Source organism: Plectropomus leopardus, chromosome 3 (assembly GCF_026936395.1).
Source record: "Plectropomus leopardus strain MGB_pleo_1.0 chromosome 3, ASM2693639v1, whole genome shotgun sequence".
NCBI lineage: Eukaryota > Metazoa > Chordata > Actinopteri > Perciformes > Serranidae > Plectropomus > Plectropomus leopardus.
Window position 1 is genome coordinate 40228618 of NC_142178.1, and position 24363 is coordinate 40252980.

The 24363-nt window shown below is 40.2% G+C and overlaps 1 protein-coding gene across 1 annotated transcript in view; it reads right to left on the reverse strand.

Annotated features, from left to right (window-relative positions):
* nid1b (nidogen 1b) overlaps positions 1–24363 on the reverse strand; it is a 68139-nt gene that overhangs the window by 34331 nt on the left and 9445 nt on the right. Inside the window, exons 3-16 of the mRNA XM_088075141.1 lie at positions 22237–22463; positions 21115–21692; positions 20653–20793; positions 19727–19978; positions 18841–19041; positions 17845–18078; positions 13815–13952; positions 13267–13395; positions 10043–10186; positions 7556–7678; positions 4560–4796; positions 3524–3696; positions 2622–2748; positions 1115–1286 (exon numbers count right to left, since the gene is read on the reverse strand). Of these exons, the coding sequence (XP_087931267.1) occupies positions 1115–1286; positions 2622–2748; positions 3524–3696; positions 4560–4796; positions 7556–7678; positions 10043–10186; positions 13267–13395; positions 13815–13952; positions 17845–18078; positions 18841–19041; positions 19727–19978; positions 20653–20793; positions 21115–21692; positions 22237–22463 (2876 nt within the window). The remainder of the gene's footprint in view (positions 1–1114; positions 1287–2621; positions 2749–3523; positions 3697–4559; positions 4797–7555; positions 7679–10042; positions 10187–13266; positions 13396–13814; positions 13953–17844; positions 18079–18840; positions 19042–19726; positions 19979–20652; positions 20794–21114; positions 21693–22236; positions 22464–24363) is intronic.

Here is a 24363-nt window from a genome sequence, read left to right on the forward strand (position 1 = left end):
TATAAATTGTCAAATTTTGACATGTCGAAAAAATGGCTGTAGTAATACCACTATTACTACTACTACTACAACTATCACTACTACTACTACTACAACTATCACTACTACTACTACAAACATCTACTGTAACTTATGACTACTACTACTACTACTACTTTTAATTTCACCATTATACTACTAATAATTGGATGTCTACTATATTCAAGATTACTACTACTACTAATTTCCCTACTACATCTACTACTACTACCAACTTAACGATGATTAACAATAATTTCACTACTACGACTTTTACTGCTAATAGAACTCTCACCGCTATCTATTTCACTTATTCTACTGCAGTACTCATTTCTATTCTACTTTCATCATCACCACCACCAAAAATTTTACTGACTACTACCACAGTCGGTTTACTACTGCTACAACTAATTTCACTACTACTTCTACAAGTACCCTAATTTCACTACTACAGTTACTACTCATTCTACTGTTTCTACTGTTACTACTACTAATAATAATTTTACTGCTACTTCCATCACTACTACAACAAATAATTTCACCACTAATTTCATAACTACTTCTTAGTTCACAACTGCCACGATTAGATTCACTTATTTCTACTACTACTACTACTACTTCTACTACTACTACTACTACTACTACTACTAATTCTACTACTATGATGACTACTTATTCCTCTACTACTACTACTACTACTACTACTACTACTACTACTTTTAATTTCACCATTATACTACTAATAATTGGATGTCTACTATATTCAAGATTACTACTACTACTTATTTCACTACTACTTTTACTACTACTACTAATTTAACGACTACTACTGCCGGCCCTCATTTCAATTATTCTTTCACTACTACTGTCACTGCGACGATTACTACCACTACTACTAATTTCACTACTTCTATTACTACTAGTTTACAACTTTTACTTTTACCTCTTCTAATTTCACTACGATTACGACTCGTTCTATTTCTGCTGTTATTTGGATTCAATCAACATTTTACTAACGTTTAAATAACTGATGTTGCATTAATCGTTAATTAAACTGACAGCTGAGTTCTGTCGTGTTATTTTCTCCAGCACTCACCCGTACGCCGGGTCAGTGACGATGGGTCGAGGGTTGATCAGATCGGTGTCGAACAGGACTCGCCGTTGGCTGCCGTCCAGCTTGGAAACCTCCACGGTGTCGCGCATGGAGTCGGTCCAGAAGAGGAGGCGGGCCACGTGGTCGATGGCGATGCCCTCAGGACTCTGGAGATCTGAGGACGGCAGACACAGTACGGCGTCTCCGATGATTTTTAATTCAGTCTCCGAGGATGTCGTCTGTAACTTACAGAATCTTCTCCAGAAGTTTTTTTCATGTATACATTTTTTTTAAATACAACATTTTATTAATGCAAACACATTATTTCCTGATGTTATTGCTTTTTATGTTTTATCTTTTTGGGGAGGGGTATTTGATTTACGCTGCAGTATTTGTATTGTTGTAACTGTCTGTAGCTGTAATTTCATTGCAGTTCCAAAATGTTTTTGTTGCTGGTATTTAATGTTGTTTTGAAAAGCGATGTATACATAAAGTTTATTGTTGTTCTTGCTGTGGTTTTGTTCTTGTTTTTATTATTATTATTATTATTATTATTAGTAGTAGTAGTAGTAGTAGTATTTAAAAGATCCTTTTCAGTTACAGATACTGCAACTTTTCCTCAGATTGACTTTTTCTTTAGTGAATTCTGCAGTCAGTGGTGGCCGTGGTGCCATCAAGTGTTTTTGCAGAACATAATGATGCCACAGATGACCTCTGACCTCTTGCATATAAAATATCAGAACTTTTTAAAATCCTGTATCATCATCATTGTATAATGTAAAATTTGAGCGACTGAATTTTCGTATTAGGGCCAAAAACGAATTCATGTCACCATGACCTCGACCTCTGGCCACCAGATTCTAATCAGTTAATTCTCTAGGCCAAATGAACGTTTGTGCCACATTTGAAAATTCCCTCAAACCCATAATAAGATATTGCTTTGACCAGAATGAGACCAATGCAAGGTCACCATGACCTTGACCTCAGACCACCAAAATCAAATCAGTTCGTTCTTGAGTCCAAGTGAACATTCGTGCCAAATTTGAAAAAATTCCCTTTGAGATCTCTTTACATATCGCATTTATAAGAATGATACAGATGACATAACTGTGACCTTGACCTTTGACTACCAAAACTTTAATCCGGTTATCCTTGTGTCCAAGTGGACGTTTGTGCCAAAATTGAAGAAATTCCAACAATGTGTTCATGACCTATCATGTTCAGGGCCAGACGGACGTAACCATGGAGGGACATATGCACGTACGAACACCCCCCCAAAAAATGCCTCTGGCCTCAGCTATTGCCAGTATGGAGGCATAAAGACATGCAGAAAAGAAACCGTGGCATCTATTATCATTTTTGCTTCATTATTGGGACAAAAATAGTTGTTGGATGTAAGTCGTAGGCTGCAGATGTGAAACTATTGTTAGTCGTCAGGTTGCTGTCAGTGACGTGTTTTTCACTCAGCCCTGCAGATATGACTGGTCTGCTGGTGTCTCAGCTGTTGTACCTGTAGTGACGACCGGGATGACGTCTCCTCCGCTCAGTCTGGCCTTGCTGATAGCCGGCCCGGTGATGTCGGTCCAGTACACCATCTTCTCAACGCAGTCGTAGGCCACGGCGATCACCACCCGATCCTGAAAACGCGGGAGCAGACAGATGTTTCATTCAGATGGAGTTTCACTTTCAAAGAGTCTTTTGTGTTGAAGCGACAGAAACTCGCAGACGTCAAATGCTGTCGGAGATCTTTGTGTTCAGCTGCAGTACATTCATACATTAACGTATGCGCTCCATAACAGAAAGAAATCTGTCACAGAACAATCAGAGGATTGTTTCAGAGCAGCCAACAACGCTCAGAAGAGGTTTAACTACGTCCACGATGAACACTGACACTCTGTGACATGTGAGGACTGAATGTCGTCATCAGAAAAACTTCTGACTTTTGGGCTTTTTGTCGAGGAAAATATTCTAGTTTGGGAGTTTCTCTCAGCATGAATCACTCCTGACAAAATGTGGTCGCAGTGAATGCAAACTGGATTACCGACTCATGGTTTTATGCCTCCGTGCACAAGTGTGTTGCACTTACGCTTTACATTCATGTCTGTAAAAACATGGATGCTCAGTTCATCGAGTCTAAGTGTACATTTTTGCAAAATGTTCGGAATTTCCCTCAAGGTGTTCTTCGGATATCGTGACTTACGAGTACCAAATTCTAATCAGTTCATTGTTAAGCCCGGGTGGATGTTTGTGCCAAATTTGAGGAAATTCCTTTAAAACGTTCTTTAAATATTGCAGTCCGGAGAATGGGACAGATAAGGTCACAGTGACCGTGACCTTTAACTTTCCATTACCAGATCCAGAATCAGCTCGTTGTTGACTCAAAGTGTAAAATCTAATCTGGCGTTGTCTTACGGGGATGTGCAGCAGAGGTTTGGCCTCCTCCTTCTTTATGTTGTATCCGTCCAGAGGAACGCGCTCGATCTTCCCGCTCTGAGCGAATAGCAGATGCGTTCCCGGAGCGACGGGGTGAACGTCGGGCCGCGGGGTCGGACCCACCGGAGCAGGAGTCGGCGCCTGGTTGATACCTGCGGCAGAGAGGTCAGATTATTGTTAAAGCACATTTAAGTTTAATGAGGATAATATTTAAGAGTCAGACTGCTGTGGTCAGGTTTCACACACATTAAGTTTTCTATTATAAAAAAATGCAAAAAACTTTAAAGATGAAAAGTTGCAGAAAAATTAAAGTAAGATAGGAAGTTTTTTAAAAAAAAAAAAAAAAAAGGAAAAGATGCCTTTCAAACCTGCTTTCTTAAAAAGTAAGTTAAGGAGATAAAATTTCCAAACAAAATAATGCAAAATAATAAAAGAAAAAAGATGCCCCAAAAGTTTTCTGTTAAAGTAGCCATGTTTTTTCAAATAAAAGGACGAAAGAAATATATTTTCATTTTTTAAAGAAAACATGCCTTCCAAACCTATTTTCATCAAAAAATTAAAAAAAAAATTTAAATGTTTTAGTTTCTGTGAAAAACACAAAAAAGAGGGAAAAAAGTTTTCTATAAAAATAACAAAAAAAAATTTAAAAAGTAAAAAAGAAAGAAAAAAATTGCCTAAAAATTTATGGAGAGAGCATATATGGAGAAAATGAAAAAACTTTTTTCGTAATAAACAAATAAATTAAAACGACCAAAAAGCTGTCAAATATTGACACAAAATAAAGTGGTGTCGCTACCCACAGAAAATAAATTCACTGTTGTGTTACATTAATGGCATTGAATTTTTACATTCATCACAATTCTATAGTTTTTCTAAACTTTCAATGATTTTGTCGGCATCAAGGACGTTGAAAAGGCCTGGAAAATGTGAATATGAAAGTCCCCTGTTTTTGTTCAGTTTGTGGCCGACCGTGGGATCCCTGTGAGGTGTTTGCTTCAGGACCGAGCTGACTCACACAGAGGGGTGCTGCCGGGTCCGGTGCGGGTGTTGGGGATCTCCTGGCCGTTGGCGTCCACGCACCAGCACTGTCCGATGCTGCCGTGGCATTGCGTGGGCTCGTAGGCGCCGTGAGGGTCACACTGAGGGACGTACTGACCGACGGCCGGCCGAGGACGGAAGAAGGACAAGATGCCGGAGCCGGAGGACGTCTGGACGCTCTCTCTGTGACGCTCACACAGAGTCTTCTCGCGCTCTGGAAACAGGAAGTAACAGAACGATGTTGTGCGAAACATGAAGCGTGCTGCTAAAATTTGGACTCCACAAGTATTTAATGTATCTCTAAGAGATACATTAAATACCTACACTGAGGAATGCAGCCCTGCCACTGTACAGGGCTCCCACACGGTGTCATGGAATGGGAAAATTCAAAACTTTTCCATGACTTTTCAAGGACCCAAATATTTTGTGAGATTTTGAGATTTGAACTCTAATCAAATATAATTTCAGCTTCTTGCATGATGTCTTCAAGGACTGCTGGAACTACAGTCATTGAACTACAGTCAGTGAACTACAGTCATTGAACTACAGTCAGTGAACTACAGTCATTGAACTACAGCCGGTGAACTACAGTCAGTGAACTACAGTCTGTGAACTACAGCCGGTGAACTACAGTCGGTGAACTACAGTCTGTGAACTACAGCCGGTGAACTACAGTCAGTGAACTACAGCCGGTGAACTACAGCCGGTGAACTACAGTCAGTGAACTACAGCCGGTGAACTACAGCCGGTGAACTACAGTCGGTGAACTACAGTCGGTGAACTACAGCCGGTGAACTACAGCCGGTGAACTACAGCCGGTGAACTACAGTCGGTGAACTACAGTCGGTGAACTACAGTCAGTGAACTACAGCCGGTGAACTACAGCCGGTGAACTACAATCGGTGAACTACAGTCATTGAACTACAGTCGGTGAACTACAGCCGGTGAACTACTATCGGTGAACTACAGCCGGTGAACTACAGTCAGTGAACTACAGCCGGTGAACTACAGTCAGTGAACTACAGTTGGTGAACTACAGTCGGTGAACTACAGCCGGTGAACTACAGCCGGTGAACTACAGTCAGTGAACTACAGCCGGTGAACTACAGTCATTGAACTACAGTCGGTGAACTACAGTCGGTGAACAACAGTCGGTGAACTACAGTCATTGAACTACAGTCGGTGAACTACAGTCGGTGAACTACAGTCATTGAACTACAGTCGGTGAACTACAGTCAGTGAACTACAGCCAGTGAACTACAGCCGGTGAACTACAGTCGGTGAACTACAGTCGGTGAACTACAGTCAGTGAACTACAGTCATTGAACTACAGTCGGTGAACTACAGTCATTGAACTACAGTCATTGAACTACAGTCGGTGAACTACAGTCATTGAACTACAGTTGGTGAACTACAGTCAGTGAACTACAGTCAGAGAGCACGTTTGTGTGCGTGTGTGCGTGCATGTTAGTGTTTGTGTGTTAGTTTGTGTGTGTGTGTGTTAGTGTTTGTGTGTTGTTGTGTGTCAGTGGTTGTCTGTGTGTATGTGTGTTTGTGTGTGTGATAGTGTGTTTGTGTGTGTGTGTGTTATTGTTTGTGTGTATGTGTGTGTGTTAGTGTGTTAGTGTTTGTGTGTTAGTGTGTTAGTGTTTGTGTGTTAGTGTGTGTTTGTGGCGGCTGCAGACGAACACGTGAGCTGCAGAGAGGACGGCGGCAGATAGCAGGTGAGCAGGAGGCCCCTGGTGTCTGCGGTCACACGGTCTCAGGGGCCACAGTGACATCTGGAGGAGCCTCAGCTCTCCTCACGCTCTCTTATCCTCACGGGAACATCTGCGAGACGCAGCAGCCATAACAGCGCCGTCTGACAGCCAGCGCCGCGTCTGATAACGACTGTCAGACCGCAAGAAGACAAAAAAACCTCAAGAGGACCCCCGAGAGACAGCGGGGTGAGGATCAAAGAGCGTCCACACAAAAGGAGACGGGAGAGACGCTGTGACAAGTTATGACTGGGGACAGAAAAAAGATGTGTCTCAGCAGCCAGACGGCTCATAAAGAACGACGAAAATATGACAAAACTTTGGGTTGAGCTGTAATTAAGTCGGAGCTGCCGACACCTGGAATCACCGCACGAGTCTGACGGTTTGACACGCCCCCAAACCCCAAACCGCCAATCAGATCAGGAGGCAGAAAAAGACTTTTTCACTTCAATAAACGCTCAGAGGCCGCTTTATTAGGGACGCCTGTACAGTCTGATGCCGTCCTTTACAACAGCTGCGCCACAACATCCGTCTTTAACCCTTTGAAACCCGAAAACTTCCCATGCTGCTTTCAGACGCTTTTCACAAGTATTTAAACTTCGAAACTGACGATTGCTTTTTGAAAAAAGTATGAAGTACGAGTCGACCGATACAGATTATTAGTTAATGAGGCTGATATTTGGAACTGATGTGCTTTTACAATGAAAATGAAAATCTTTTTTGTCAATATTTATGTTATATAATATATATTATATGATGTCTTATATTATATTTATTGTCTTTTATTGCATTTATACAGCCTTTTTTGTGATCTGCTCGTTTTATTACTTTTACTACTTTTATTTGCTTTATTCTCGTTGACCTTTGACCTTTCAGGATCTTTGACTGCGTGTTCCTGTTTATTTCCCGCCTTTGTTTTATCTGTCAAAGCACTTTGTAAACAACTGTTTTTAAAGGTGCTATATTTGTTTGTATGTTTGTTTTTTACTTGACATATTTTCTTTTGTCATTTTTCCCCTATTTTCCAGTAATTTTCTTGTAATATCTTTTTAATTTTTTGCTAATTTTTGGGCCATCAAGCTGCTCGTCGCCCTCTGACGTTTTTGAAAGAAAGCTAATTAATCTGCTCAGGTTTAAAAGGGTTAATCAAGCCTCGTCAGTCTTGTGCGAAGGTGTGCGGCTGTGTTTCTCTTTCAGTGAGAAATCTGTCACCTACCTGAGGCCGTGCACTGGAAGCCGTCGCCGTGGAAACCAGGGCGGCACTGGCAGGTGTACGAGCCCTGAGTGTTGGAGCAGAAGGCGTCTCTGTGGCATCGCTCCTGCTGACACTCGTCGACGTCTGAAAAGGACAGAAAAATAAATAAACAAATAAAAATAAACCACCATGTTCGGACTTTGAGATGCAGTACCGCTAATGGCCACCGGGTGCTGACGCTAAAATATTTTAATATTCAATATTAAGCTCCAGTGTGAAGGATTTATGGGGATATACTGGCAGAAATTAACACCTGCATCTTAAAGGAACAGTTTGTTCAGAGGGATTTAACGAGAGGTGAGGACCGCAGATTTCAAGCAGCTGAATTATCCGCCGATGTCTCCTCCTCTCCAAAACAAAAAGACCAGGTGGTGCGGAGACGACACTTAACCTCTACAAATACACACAAAATCACCAAAAGAGATATAAAATTACCACAGTCACAAAATTACCTAAGAAAACCAAAATTACCTCAAAGAGTCACGAAATTGCCTCAAAAAGACACACTGACCATTTTTTAGTCGTTTTATGTGTCTTTGCAATGTCTTTGCATCTCTGTGGCCTTTTTGTGTCTTCGTGGTCATTTTGAGACACGAAAAGATGACAAAAAAGACAAAATTACCTTAAAGAGACACAAAACAACAAAAACATGACAAATGATCTGAATCCTCATTCCTACCACACAAAAACCCGCTAACATCTGGATTTTTGCAGCAGACTCGGGTTTTTATCGCCCGGATGAACGTAATTTCATTTCAGCTCCTTAACGGGTGAAATGCAACGACGCGCCGTCATTAATTACTCCGTCGGTGAGTATCTGCCTCTTTGGTCGTTGCAGTGTGGTATTTTTTTATTTTTTTTATTTTAATGAAGTAGACCCCAAAACAAGAAAAAACAGGGTCCAACTTGAAAAATACCGAAGTTACTCTTCAGTAAAGCGTAAAATATGAATTATGATACCGATATTTAACTTGAACTTTGGTTCAAAAAACCTTTTTACATTTTATTGTCGGCATGAAAAAAACTCTCACTGACGACGCCTTTTTAAAAGACGACGTTCAGACAGTTGAGGACAGTTTGGTCCCGTCCTGCTGTTTTCGTCCTCGTACAAACATTCTTCAGCTCAGTCTCTGCAGAGCGGGGGAGGGGCGGGCGTTATATACGAGAGATGAGCTGCACAGCTGTAAGGCAGCGTTCTGCATTTCCTGTCCAGGTGGAAACATTTCCTGTCCGAGGGGCCCACAGCGCCGACTTACAGGACGTTACACCGAAGACACACAAACTCTGCAGGTTCATCGGGAACGCTGCCGACACAAACAATAAAAGCTCATAATCTGCTGACACAAAAACCTGATGTGGTTCAGTCAGATGTGTGCGAGCACTCGTCGATATGCCTGAACCGTTTTTTAATGTCTGTGGATGAACTGGACACAGGCACCGGGGCCCAAAGTGCCCGCGGGGCCCCCTGGCCTTCAGCTGCAACATGTCAAAGTTCAAATTATCACAGAGACAAAAAAATGACTCAAAATGACCAAAAAGAGACTGAAAGACTGCAAAGAGATGCTCAACAACTGTAGAAATGAGCATAACAAAGACAAAAGGACAAAAACTTGTCTCAGAGACCCAATTGACTAAAAAAAGACTCCAAACAATCACAGAGACACAAAAGAATCACAAAGCAAGCACAAGGAGACACAAAAAGATGACAATTAAAAGACAAAATTGCCATAAAGACACACAAAACAACCAAAAATGATACAAATTACCTGAGAGGCACAAAACGGATAAAAAAAAAGACCACAATCACAAAACAACCTACAAAAGAGACAAAATTACCTCAAAGAAACACAAAACTACCACAAAATGACCTCAGAGTCACAAATTTGCCCCAAAAAAGACACAAAACAACCACAAGAAGACAGAAAAAGACTAAAAATAGACACAAAACGACAAAAAAAGACCAAAAATGACAGAAAAAGACACAAAATTATCTCAGACTCACAAATTTTCTCCAAGAGACACAAAACAACCACAAGAAAACATAAAAATGACCACAGCGAGACCTCAAAGAGACACAAAATTGCCTCAAAAATAAAAAACAACTTAAATAACCAAAAAAATACGCCAAAGAGCACCAACCAACGACAAAAAAACACAAAATGACACAAAAACCACAAAAAAGATGTATAAAAACTACAAAGACACGCAAAAATACCACGAGTCTGTGTGTCTCCTGTGTGGGAGAGGTGGTGGGGCCCTTTGCATATCAGCACCCGGGGGCCCCACCGTCTGATAACCCGCCCCTGTCTCCGTCTGCTGAGGTCACATGATTCACGAACACGGCCGCTGGCCTTCAGCATCACTCAGTTTACACGTCTGACTCGATACCGACTCGAGTCACAACACCGAGGAGCCGCCGAAGGTCAGCCGATAAACTCTCGAACTCACCGCGACAAACCCGGCCGTCGCCCTCGAAGCCCGGCAGGCAGGAGCAGACGAAGGCCGAGCCTCCGCTGTAGCTGCAGAGAGCTCGATCAGCGGCGTCACAGGTGTGAGTCCCTCTCTCACAGTGATCCACCGGACGGTCCTCCTCTGCACCAACACGCACACGAGACATGAGACACAGGACACAGGACACACAGGACACACATGAGACACATGAGACACAGGACACACATGAGACACAGGACACACAGGACACACAGGATACACATGAGACACAGGACACACAGGACACACAGGATACACATGAGACACAGGACACACAGGACACACAGGATACACATGAGACACAGGACACACAGGACACACAGGATACACATGAGACACAGGACACATGGGACACACATGAGACACAGGACACACGAGACACAAGAGACACAGGACACACAGGACACACATGAGACACACATGAGACACATGAGACACAGGACACACAGGACAAACATGAGACACAGGACAAACATGAGACACAGGACACACATGAGACACAGGACACACATGAGACACAGGACACACAGGACACACAGGACACACAGGACACAGGTTAGCAGAGTTTGACAGGAGGAAAAACTGCAGTCTGACTGAAGAGAAAGTTCATTTCGTTCTTTTAACATTTAATATTTTAACTTCAGAATCAGAATCAGAATCAGAATCAGAATCAGTGCGCGAACATGGGAGCAAAATACTGTTTCTCCACAGATCAGACTGAGACCTAAAATATATAAGACACATCTAAAAAACACACAGAAACATTTAAAAAATACCTCTCTCTCTATATGTGTGTGTGTGTGTGTGTGTGTGTGTGTGTGTGTGGAGTTTTTTGACTCTGAAATTGAATTTTTGTACGGCGGGGCTCTCGGGGACGGGATGGATGCTGGAGGCGGGGTGGAAAATCACCGGCAGACCTTCATATATGTCGCGGCTGTCCTCTAATCCGTTCACTTCGACCAGAGATTTCCAAAGAAATAAGGAAGATTTTTGGGAAAGAAGTTAAATCCGAGACAAAGTCGCGGTCCGGGATGAATGTTTTTATAAAGCACTTCTGGTGTTTGAGGAAGAAAAGCATCAGAGGGAAGAAGCTGCAGGCAAACGCCATCAAAGGCGACTGGATCACAACTCAAATACACCGAGAGCAGATATGAATCTTTTTCTTAACCCTTTGAGACCTGGACCGACGTCAGTTTTCATGTGATGCTTTTTACATGCGTTTTGGAACCAGAGCAGATAGTTTGATTTCTTTTGAAAACAGGAGAAAAATACACTGAGCAACTTGCTAAAAATGTTCCACAAACTGCAAGAAATTAGGAAAAAGGTTGACAAAAAAAAATTGCTTGAAAGCAAAGAAGTTCATGATATTTTTTTTTTAAAAAAGTCCAGTAAATGTATTTATTATATTATTATTACAATTATTATCTATTATATCATTATATTTTTCTATTATTTTATCATCTTCATTTGTTTTTTTTCCTTTTTTTGTTTAATAAATTTAAGGTATTTTTTGTGATTATTTCTCTGTGTTTTTTAAAGGGCATCTAATAGTTAGTTAAACTATTTATTGAATTGTTTTATTTTATTTTATTAACCTTTATTTTTTATGTTGCTCATTATCTTTTTTTCCATGTGTTTTTAAAAATATTAAACCACACAAAGCGTCTAAACGCAGTACAAGAAAAGTGATGTCGATCCAGGTTTCAAAGGGTTAAACAAAAAAGACCTTCCTCTTAAACAAAAAGCTCCATCTCTGTCGGGATCCTCTCGCAATGTTGTAAGAAACTTACAATAATAATCTGAGCCTGTCAGTGACAAAAACAAACACTTGTCTGAATGAATTGTTGTTTTTTATTATCATTTTTATTTCTTTATCCCCCTTTTTTTCTTTGTTTAGATTTTTTGTCCGTCACCTGTTAAGGGACTACAGATGTAAATTAGCAGCCCTGCTAACACATTTACATTTGTATTTTATACTGATGTTCATTTATATGCAGTCTCCCTTTTAAATGAACATTAAATTAATTCCATGATTCATGCTCGGGATGGTCACATTGCAGCCTGTTTTGCAGTGAACAGCTGCAGCCGCTCTAACCGTGCTGAACCGATTTATTAGTCACACAGAAACATGGAAAATAGGCTCCAAATTATAAAATAGCAGAGTTCCACTTTAGGTTAAAGGATTGCACAACACATTTACTGCTCCAGCTGCTCATTTTTATATAACATAAAAGTCCTGGAATGTTTTGGGGTTTTTTTTGCACTTCAGGGCCACCGTACATGACTAATGATTCGTCCCTGCAGACGGACGCCGCTCCACAGAGTCGATCTGTGTTCTCGCGTTAAATCAGTTAATTTACATCGTCTGCGTTCAACAAAGAACATCAGTTTTACAGTCGCACAAAACTCTCATTGTTTATGTCTGTTGGCGGCTTTAAGAACATCTGTATGTGCAGAGAGGCACAGAGCGTCACACACACCGCCCACCCACACAGCTGTCCACACACACTCACACACACACACACACACACACACGCACACATGTACTTATATCTTTGTGAGGACCCTCATTGAAGTAACACTCCCAGGCCCTGTACCCTAAACTGAACTATCACAACTAAATGCCAAACCCCAACTTAAAACAAAATACCTGTTCACTATTACTTCTTTAATTGGTTGTTTTATGTTTATTTGAGTAAGATAGTTATGAAGACAACTTTTTTCTTAAATTGTTTATTTATTTATTTTATATTTTTTTATTTGAATTGTTTAATTGATGGTGAATTAATTATTATTATCTTTTAATTATATTGTTTAAGTAGTCATATTTTTATATTAACATTAATATTATTATTATTATTTGTTGGTCTACCGAGTATTGTATTACCATTATTACTGTTTGTGTTTGTTGTTATATAATGTTATGGTGTGTTGTGTTGGACCCCAGGAAGATTAGCTTGTTGCTTCGGCATCAGCTTATGGGGATCCTTATAATAAACAATAAACAAACTCCTGAACCTGAATCCTAAAACCAAGTGTTAACCCCCAAACAGTCCTTTGAAGAAGTGAGGACCGGTCAAAATGCCTCTTTTTAAATATGTCCTCACTCTGCTGCGAAATTACTTTGGTCCTCACTATGTACATGTACAAGAAAACACACACAAATTCAGATTTAAACGTACCGATGCAGGTCCTCCCGTCGCTGGCGAACACAAAGCCGGTCAAACACTCACAGCGGAACGTTCCGGGCTGATTATTGCAGACGGCGTTGAATCCGCAGATGTGAGGAGTCTCCCTGCACTCGTCAATATCTGCCGATGACACATCAAAATAAAAGTGAACGATGTGGAGAAAATACCACCTTAAAGACAGTGAACGGTGTCTGCGACTGACGGCAGTGAAAACATCAAAACTACACTTTTTAAAACTAATTTAAGTCAAAATTTGCATCAGAAATCCTGATGAATAAAATCACACTTTGTCTTCATTTTATCCTGTTAGACACTTACTTTGATATTTTGTCCTAATTATTGAATAAATTCTTGAGTGTGGATGTTTGTGCCAAATTTGAGGAAACTCTCTCAAGGCCTTTTGGAGATTTTGTGTTTACAAGGAGTCGGATGCAAGTTCGCAGCAAGCTTGACCATAAACCAACAAAATCTCATCGGTTCATCACTGAGTCCGAGTGGATTTTTGTGCCAATTTTTTAGAAATTCACTCAAGACGTTACCGTGGCAGTAGCGTCCGTCTCCAGTGAAACCAGTAGCACATTCACAGGTGAACTGGAGGCCGTCACCTGGCCGGCACATGGCGTTGGTGTCGCAGCCGTGTCGGCCGGTGAAACACGGGTTCTGCTCCGGAACGCCGCCTGGAAAATTAAAAAAAAAAAAAAACACCACATGAGGCTCGTTTAGGTGAGACGAGACAGAGACGACTGCTTCCTGTTCAGGCTGCACGATAAAACGTAAGAAATTTTGCAAACATTACCGCCTCCGACTGTTCGGACAGGTCATGTGACTGCTCAGGATTTTCATAATAAAGTCGTTTAATGCGTTTACTTTTCTTTTGAGGAGCGGCGAGTCGTTCTGGTGCACCGTTGCTCTTAAAACACCAGAATGGGAAACACTGTTGAAGTTGCAACTTCACTTTTTTTTTTTTAATTGAATTAAAATCAAATTAAATCGAAATCTTTGCAGCAGAACTAAAGATTTTGTCTCTCTCTGACCACTTTTACTCTCGCTATTCAAGGCAGGAACATCCCGTCGTTATCCCGCCTCATCCTGCTGAATAAACGGTAAAACCAAGGAAAGGGGCGGCTGGGTTTTCATTTGACCCTCCCCAAAGCTATTTAATTTTTCCTTCAGAGAAAATGTTTATCCTGTTCGTCCCACATGTGTTCAAAGCCTGTTGAAATTTGTAAATCTAATAATAATTTTGATACATTACAATTTCAGTTTTTTCAGTTTTTTTTTAAAATCACCAAATATAAAAACGGAAATCACGAAATTTTCATTGAAAAAAATCAAACATGTTTAAAGAAAATACTCTCCAAAAGATTTGAATGAATGAATAAATTACATTTTTTAATCAAAATTTTTTTAAAAGAACATAAAAAAGAAATTGCACAATTTTTTAAAGAAACTAAAAATCACCAAAAATTTTTAAAGAAAAAAATGATCACTTATTTTTAACCATCAGAATATTAAAGGAAAAAAATCACTTAAAAGTTTTAAAGAAATCAAAAAATTTTTTTTTTTTTAATCTGCAAAAAGCCTGCAGGTTTGGAAAGAGTGTTTTCTTTAAAATAACTAACAAACCGTCCCTGATAATGATAAAAATCCCTGGATCTAATAATCTGTCCATACATAAACTTGACTAAATTAACTTATTTTGATTCAGTTTTAACAAAATCAGACTGTTTTTCTGGCTCTAATCAGTTATTATTTAATGATTTTTTTGTCAAAAAGGAGGACCCCCCCTGCAGAGGGCTGAGCCCCCGGTGTCTTTAAATCCTGGAAACAGCCCTGCTCACATCGGAGAAGCAGAGAATGATTAACGTTTCCGCTTAAAGAGCAACTTTACTGGTTTGTAGATTATCTGCAGGACTCCCCAGTACAGCACCACTGAGCCGGCGTCTCTTGTTCCCAGCAGACCTTCACCTCCTCACAGGAAACGCCTCGCAGATGTTCCCGCTCTGCCAACAAACCCCGGCTGAGCTGTTTGCTTGTGTAACTCTGAACCCCCGAGCATCCCGTCAGCAGCCCCAAAACCCCCAAACCCCCAACCCCCAACCCCCAACCCTGCACTTTTACCTTTAACCCTCTGAAACATGAGCAGGTTTAGGGAAAAAGGCAGCGAGCAGTTTGGCAAAAAATGTCCCAAAAACTGAAAGAAATTCATAAAAGTTGATGAGGAAAATTAGATTTAAAGAGAGGGAAGGATTATAGGAAAATTATCACCAAAACATTGAGAGAATTTTAGAAAAAATATTCAAAATTATAAAATGTTATATTTGAAATTATGTTAGAGTAAATTAAAATATAAATACATTTATATATTTCATTTTCATTTGACTTTTTTAACGCTTTTTTGTAACTTAAACAAAAGGTATTTTTGTAACTTTTTTTTTTTACTATTTTTTGCTAATTTTTGAGCCATGTCTTGTTGCTCATTGCCTTCTCCTCGTGTTTTGGAAGAAATCCGAGCAAAACTTTAGTTATTTATAAACAAACAGTTTTGGTGTTTTGTTTTTTGTTGTTTTTTTTTTTTTACTTTAAAAGTTTTTGCTGATTTTTTTCAAACATTCTTGCCTTTTGGTCTTTAATATATATATATATATATATATATATATATATATATATATATTAAATGATTTTTTAAAGGAAAAAATGCAATTTTCCTTTCTTTGAAATTTGGTGATGATTTTGTTTTCTTTAAAAATTTTGGTGGTTTTAAAAGAAAACTGGCCTGCAGGTCTGGAAGACTTTTTTCCTATAAAAATCACCAAAATTACACTTTTCTTTTTATCACAGCCAGAAACTGTAAAACTGTAAAAACAGAAATCATTGTTGGATTTTCACATTTCAAAGGTTTTTGAAACAAATTCCAGGACTTTTTTTGTTGTTTTTGAGAGAAATCAAACCAAATTTAACCAGATTTTTGGTGATTTTAACCAAAAAATAATTTTGTCTTTTTTTGTCTTCAAACATTTTTTCAGTTTTTTTCTATTTTATGGATTTTTAAAGTAAAAAATGTGGCATTTTATGTTTGTTTCTTTGTAATTTTGGCAGTGTTTTTTTTGTTCTTCAAACATTTTTGGTGATTTTATTTTTAAAGAAAACAGGCCTGCAGGTATGAAAGGGTTTTTTTTCTCTCAAAAGCACCAAATTCTCACCATTTATCACAGCCGGAAACAAAAAAACAGAAATTATTGTTAGATTTTCACATTTCAAAGGTTTTTGAAACAAATTCCAGGACTTTTTAAGACTTCCAGGGTATATTTAGTCGCTCTTTGCCTCCTCATGTTTTTGAAAGAAATCAAACCACTTTGCTCAAAGGGTTAACCCTCCTTTTTACAGCGGCACCCCTCCCCCCCCGCTGTGTCCCGGAGGTTGGTATCTGGTTGACCTTCACCCCCTGCCAACGCTCTCACCGCCGCTCCGGTTGCAGCTGAGGAAATACAGCCGAGCTCACGTTACTGTTTGTCTTCCTCTGATGTTCCTCTGCAGACACTAAACTGTCGGAGGCGTGTTTCGGCGCATTCCTGCGGGTAATAACACACGTTTGTCCTCCGAATGTCCCCGACAGACGCCGTCTCTTCTGCAAAGACCTGAACCATCTGAAAACCTGCAGTCAGCCTGCAGCGAGCTCATCAGAGAGCACACGCTGCTAAAAAACCTCTGTCAGTTATAACAAACACATCCTGCAGGACTCTTTTTGGTTTTTAGCAGTTTTTTCTGAAAAGGCGAAAAAAGAAATGTGTTGTGTTATGTCCACGTGCATGTAAACAGATCAGGACAATTTAAACTTCTCATGCCTTAGAAGGCATGTTTTCTTACAGAAAATCTGGGCCATTTTTTTTCTTTAAAAACTTTTGGCAATTTTTTAAGATTAAATGGAGTTTTTGGGGGTTTTTTTTAAATAAAGTTTTGATTAATTTTTTTTTCCTTAGCATTTTTGGGGTAATTTTTTCTTTTCTTTAAAAGTTGTAGGTACTTGTTTTTCTTTAAAAAAAATGGTGATTTAAAAAAAAATGTTGGTGATTTTTTTCCTATATATTTTTGCCTTTTTTTTATCTTTGAAATGTTTATTTACTTTTTAAAAATTTTTGGGGTAATTTTTTAACTAAAAGAAAAGGATTTTTTTCTTTAAAACTTTTTGGCAATTGTCTTTTCTTTTTTTTTTTTTTTACTTTTTTTTGTGTAATTTTAAAGAAAACTGGCCTGCGGGTTTTGGAAGGCATGTTTCACCAAAAATAACACCATTTATCACATCCAGCCACTATTTACCACATCAAAATTATGATAATTATATCATTTTCTGAACATTTTTCCTTCATTTTTTTGATGTTTTTTTGATTGAACATGTTATTATAAAGGTTTTGGAAACAAACTTCAATGATTTTTACAAAACGTTAAGCGTACATTTAGTTTTTTCAAAACTTGTAGGCCTTGAAACTGCTTTTAGCAAATTCCAGGGCTTTTCCAGGTGTTTTCTGACCATTTGAACCCCGCGTGTTAAAGGAAATCTTCAGGACTCACTGTGGACGGAGCCGATCTTGTTGCTCATGGCGTAGCGGATCAGCTCGTTGGCGGGATCGAACATGACAAAGATCTGGTCCACGCTGAGCTGCTGGGTGGACGGCGCCGCCCCGCTGGCCTCGTCGTGCGGGCAGCTGAGGAAGGAGATGGTCTGACGCCACTGGTAGCTCCTGGTCTGCACGTGGCCGTCCGCGGAGGTGATGTTGTAGTCGCGGTTGGAGGAGGAAGTGATCACTGCGAGCAGGAGAAGCAGAAGAAGAAGAAAACATTTTATTTTGAATTTGACTCATGTCCTCTTTTTCTCCGTCAGAGGGACTCAAACAGCCCAAAAACATAAAAACACCCAAAAACATAATAAAGGCCAAATAATAAATTCTGCAAATGTCCACAAAAGACATCTATGGATGTAATATATATTTTATCAACGTAGTATAGACGTCTTTTCAGGACATTTGCAGGAAATTTCGTATTACGTTTGTTGTAGGCGACTGCTATTACCTTTGTGGGATTATGACAATAAGGACTTTAGATTTGTATTACGTTGGTGGTTTATTACGTTGGTGGTTTATTACGTTTGTGGTTTATGACGTTGGTGGTTTATTACGTTGGTGGTTTATTACGTTTGTGGTTTATTACGTTGGCAGTTTATTACGTTGGCGGTTTATTACGTTGGTGGTTTATTACGTTGGTGGTTTATTACGTTTGCGGTTTATGATGTTGGTGGTTTATTACGTTGGTGGTTTATTACGTTGGCGGTTTATTACGTTGGTGGTTTATTACGTTGGTGGTTTATTACGTTTGTGGTTTATTACGTTTGTGGTTTATTACATTGGTGGTTTATTACGTTGGTGGTTTATTACGTTGGTGGTTTATTATGTCTTTGGGTGTTGTAGGGATCACAACCATCTGCTGCTTCAGACTTTATCAGCTTCATGTGTCTCAGGTGTCTCATGTGTCTCAGGTGTCTCAGGTGTCTCAGGTGTCTCTTGTCCTTACAGTTTCTGTCGTACTGGTAGATCTCTTTGTACGGGCTGATCTGGACGGTGGATCCCGGCGGGATGGCGGGAAGTCGTCCCTCCAGCTCGGTGCTCACCACCAGGTGGTCGTGTTCGTCGATTCCTTTGAATTGCTGCTTGATGCTCAGACGCTCGTTACCGGGCTGGAAGATCACCTCGGCCTGCCGGGAGAAGACGCCGCCTGCAGGGACGAGCGAGAAAACGTGTCTGAACAAAAGTGCTGCGAGCTTTGACAACATGCAAAAGTCTCCGGACGCGTTCAAGGCGTCGGGATTCACGGTCGTCCAAACACATTTTAACATCCAGGTCACTGATTCTCAATTTACGGTCCGTGGGCAAAATCTGGCCCCTGATAGGGCCCCTGGTGGCCCCCCAACCGTTTTCTAATGTACAATAAAAATAAAGTGATTGACTCTGTGAATAGTTTTTGTCCTTTCAGTCTCAATAAGGTGTCAGAGGAGGATCCCCCACACCCCCGACAGAGGACACAGCTGAGACACTGATGTCCTAAAATCTTATGAATGTCCTAAAAATCAAAATGTCCTAATATCATAACAATCCTAGATATGTCCTTAAACCTGAGAAATGACCTCAATTCCAAGAAATGTCCTGAAATCTGTAAAACTACCTAAAATCCTAAAAAACGTCCTGCAATCTTACAAACGTCCTGACATCCGAGAAACGTCCCTAAATCCTAGCAATATCCTAAAATCCTTGTAACACGTATGCTGCTGTGACGGACCCCTGGCCTCCTGTCATTTTGGAAAAGTGGCCCCCAGGCAGATGAGGTTTCGTGTCCCTGGTCTGGTTACATCATCTAAATCTGGTGAAACTGATGGATAACGTTCAAAAAACTGGTCCCTCACCGACGAGGCTGAAGCCGTTCTGGTATCCGGGCTGCTCCAGGGCGAAGGCCCAGCCGATGATCCCGCCCAGCGAGGACAGCGGCTGCAGGGACGGCCCCACGCTGCTCTGGATGTTGCTGATGGCCACGTAGGCGCGTCCGTCGTTGGCCACCACGTACGAGTGCAAGTCGTTGTTGTTGAGCTCCTCGGGCGTCGGCGAGTTCCCCACAAACACTCGGCCGTTCACTTTCCCGTTCATCCTCTGTGGCTTCCCTAAAAAACAAGGAAGATTTCATAACCCTTTAAATCTGGACATCCCGCGGATACAGGAGGTCGCTGTTTGCACGATCGTGTTTAACCCTTTAAAACAAACATGGGGGGAGGGGCTTGGAAAGAATTTTTAATGTCAATTGCGAGAAAATTGTAAAAAAATGACGAGAAAATTACCTGAAAACTGATTTATTTAAAAGTTGGGAAGCCAATTAGAAAATTATCAAAAAACTCAGGAACAGTTTTTATAAAATTACATTTATAATTATTAATTTTTGTGTTTGAAATTATGTTACACAAATAAATGTATACATCTATATTTGTAATTTTTCAGGACTTTTTTCCAGGTTTTTTTCTTTGATTTGTTTTTTGTTCTTTTTTTGTTTTCAGGGAATTTTCTTGCAATTTTTCTTTACAAATTTCTTGCTAACTTTTGGGCCACGTCTCGTAAAGTTCTCTCATTGCTTTGTACTCTTATATTTTTGAATGAAGTCAAACCAATTTGAGTGAGTGATTTTATATATGTATATGTATATATATATATATATATATATATGAAGCATTTAAAAAGATACTCCAAGCCATGACATCACAATGAGTAAAAATATCAGTGCAGGTGCTGGAGGACAGAGAGCAAAGGGTTAAACTGTTCAGGTGACACCGAAAAAGCTTCTTACCTTCTGCGACACAGTCCTTCCCGTTACCATAGTAACCAGGTCGACAATGGCAGCAGTACCCGTTACTGTGGTCCCGACAGTCAGCGAAAGCTGAGCATTTGTGGCCGTTGTGGGCGCACGTCTCCGAATTATACGCAAACACTGAAAACAAGCAAAGGACCAACAGTTTTTTTTACCAAAACTTTTCCAGACTTTTCCAGGAGACTTTTTGAACACAAAAAATGTTGCTGTTGCTTTTGTTCTTTAAAAATTTGGGGGGTTTTTTCTTTAAAAATATTTTTATTTATTTATTTATTTTTATTTATTTTTTATTTATTTTTCCAAAAACTTTTCCATGTCTGGAAATTGCTATTTGAAAATTCAATGACTTTTCCTGGAACCCTATTTAATAAATAAAATGTTTTTTTTTCAATATTTTTTCTGAATCTTTAACCACTAAAGTTTGGAGCCGTTGAGATTTACCGTTCACATCGAGGTGTTCGTCTACCACGACGATCTGGGGTTGCTGGGGCCTGGAATGGGGTGGCAGTGGTTGAACTGAGTGAGGGTGGGTGTACCGGGGTTGGACGGGATCGGGGTACCCGGGCTCGACCGGAGAGTACGGAGGCTCAGTGGGTTCGGGGGCGGTGTATCTTGGCTGGAAAGGCTCGGGGTATCTGGTCTCGGTTCGGTCCGTGTATCTCGGTTCAGACGGGTCCGGGTACCTTGGCTGAGCCCTCTCAGGTTCAGTGTACGGTGGTGTGAAGGTCTCAGATTCGTGGTATTCTGGGTAATCCGGTTCTTCGGTCTCTGGTTCGAAAAAGCCCGGCGTGACGGTCTCAGTCTCCGGGTTTCTGGGTCGGTGAGGAATCTCGGTTAGGAACTCGTCCTTTTCTCCTGGAAGCAGCTGGGCTTCGTCCGGCTGCCTCGGCAACATGGTGACGGGCGGCTCGGTGGCGTTCTCAGGCAGACTGGTCACCAACCCGGGGGTTATGGCGAAGAAGAACGGCGAGGAGCCGATCTCGTACACCCAAACTCCGTTCTGTCCTGAGTTCGTCTTTCTGGACGTTTAAAGGAAGAAAAATCAATAAAATTTCGCACACACTCGGGTTGCTCTGCACACACACAGTACGTCTCAAAATGATCAGCAGCTACATTGACTGTGACAGGTCACCGAGTGGAAATAGCATGTATTTCCTCCATATGCCAAATATGGTCAAAATGACCTCATCAGGTGGAAAATAGTCAAAATGACAAACTCAGAGTCAAAAGCCCAGAATGACACCCAGAAATAATACAAGTCCTGTTTTTCTGCTCTGATGGCTGTGGGATCAAAAATGTCAGTTTGAATGGGTTTCAATGGAGCATTTTTGGACCTGAACAGTCTGAATGTAACTATTTAGTTTCCACAGTGTATTTTAGACTTATTGTAGGAGCTGAGCTGCAAATTCACTGATTACACTCAAATACACAATCTGGACTACATTTAGGACACATGCATCAACACACACACAGTTATCACAACAGGAAGAAGAAAAGAGACTAAAACAAGACAAACAGTCCCTAAAGGGTTAATTTCAAGCACAAAAGACTTCAGATTCATACTCTGTAAGTTCCCAGATGGAGTTTTCGTCGTCGCTGGTGCTGCGGAAGTACGTCCCCTGCGAGGTGCTGAACCAGCCGATATGGAGACCTTCGTTGAAGCCGGCCTCCAGGACTTTAGTCTTGCCCCCTATAGACGTGGAGACGAACTGCAGGCCGCTGCGGGGGTACAGGAGGATGGCGCAGGACGACGACTCCATGGAGGCCACAACCAGCTGGAAAGTGTTTCTCTGAAGGACCGAGAAGACGTTGTTAAGCAGAGTTTTGGTCCATGTGGCAACTTTTCTCCTAATTTTCTAGCAGTAGAGGAAACATGACTGAGATTTAAACATGATTGTTGTCATGAGTCCTGAGCTGTGGTGGACCAAATACGTACAGATCCTTTTCTTACGTAAAAAAGTGCTAATACCACTCTGTGAAAATACTCTGTTACAAGTAAAAGTCCTGCACTGAAAATGGTACTCAAGTAAAAGTAAGTGCAATCAGGAAAATGTTCTTATGAAAAGTAAAAGTACCCAATGCAGAAAAATCTTCAAAAACAAACAAAAAGAAAACCACAACCTAAAACCATACATTTAAAAAGAAAGACAAAAACACCAAACCCCCTCAAATAAAATAAAATATCACACCAAAACTTGAAATTATAAAAAAGAAGAAAAAATAGAGATGATAAAAGATAGATGAAACACCAAAAACTTCAAGATAATGAAAAACAGGAAAAAGAATTACCTATAAAAGAAGATGACATCACATCCCAAAAACTCAAAATGATATAACAAAACTGAAAATCTTTTTTTTATTGTTAATTTATCACATTATATTACATTTTCACCTAAAAAAAGAAGTGACTGACACATGAAGTGTGAAAGGCACTGACTCTCAGAGCTGCTGGACACACTCACAGTCAGAAGTAATAAAAATACTTATTTTAAGGAAAAAACGGAAATCCCCTCCAGCAGTTATTCACCTTTGCTTGCACTCTTTGTTTGTTTGTTTGCTTGTCTTACTTCTTCATATCAGGTGCCTATTTTTGGTGCACAGAGTGGTAATTACACGTGGAGCCGCTGCAGCATGTGGTCACAGTCATTTCAACAAGACCTTTGGAGTCGTAAATTAACCTTTGCAATTTCTAACTGTCATCAAAACAACTCACAAGCAGGACAGTTTACGTGTGCTTTCTCCTCACCCCTCAACATTTTTACAACAGCTCTCTCATTAACCTGATATTTATGGCACTTGTAAATTTGGGCAAAAAAAAAGAGTTAATCTGACTCTAACTTGTAAAGATGCCTAATCGGTGGAGGGTCTGGGTTTGCTCCTTTAGAAAAAAGATGCAATTTCAAACAAATTTCCTGCAACCCTACATCACCTGCACCAATCTGTATTAGCTACATTGAGGATGTAGAGAAGAATAACTTTTACCATAATTCCCAGTTGGAGAATTGGTGGAATCAAGCAAGGCATTTAGGCTGGGGCACCGGGCCCCCAAATCACTAACTAAACTAAACTAAATCCATCCCTGATAACAACAAGAACAGCAGAAAGCAGCTGGATGAGAGACGAAGCAATCCATCGCCATATTTTTATAGAATTACATCTTAAGTCTGACTGAAACTGAGACTAAAACAAAGTCTTCTGTAGAAGTCTGAATAAGTCACTTTCCCCTCGCTGAACATTTGACTGTTTGTCTCCTCTGTCACTGCTGAACATTTGACTGTTAACTTGACTAAAATTTGACTAAACTGTAAACATACCGACTGCTGCATGCTGTCTGCTCTGCGATGTTTGAGCCTCACCTTCCACAGCGAGCAGGCTGACTGAGACCAGAGGCTCAGAAACAGTGCGACTAAAAGTGACTAAAATGCTTGTAAACAAGCATGCATGTCAGAGGCAATACAGAGGTCAGAAAAATTAGAGAGTTCATTTTTATATATCACACTATGAGTTGATTTAGTGATTACCGCGACAGGCCAAGTTGCAGCTGCAGTCTAATCAAAGACTTCTGTGATCCACTCAGGGTGGAAAAATATTAAAAACACCAATCACTTTAGATTAAATCAATAAATAAATAGTTTGAGTTGGAAAAAAAAGTTTAATAAAATATTAATTGAAAAAATTGTTTGATAGTAC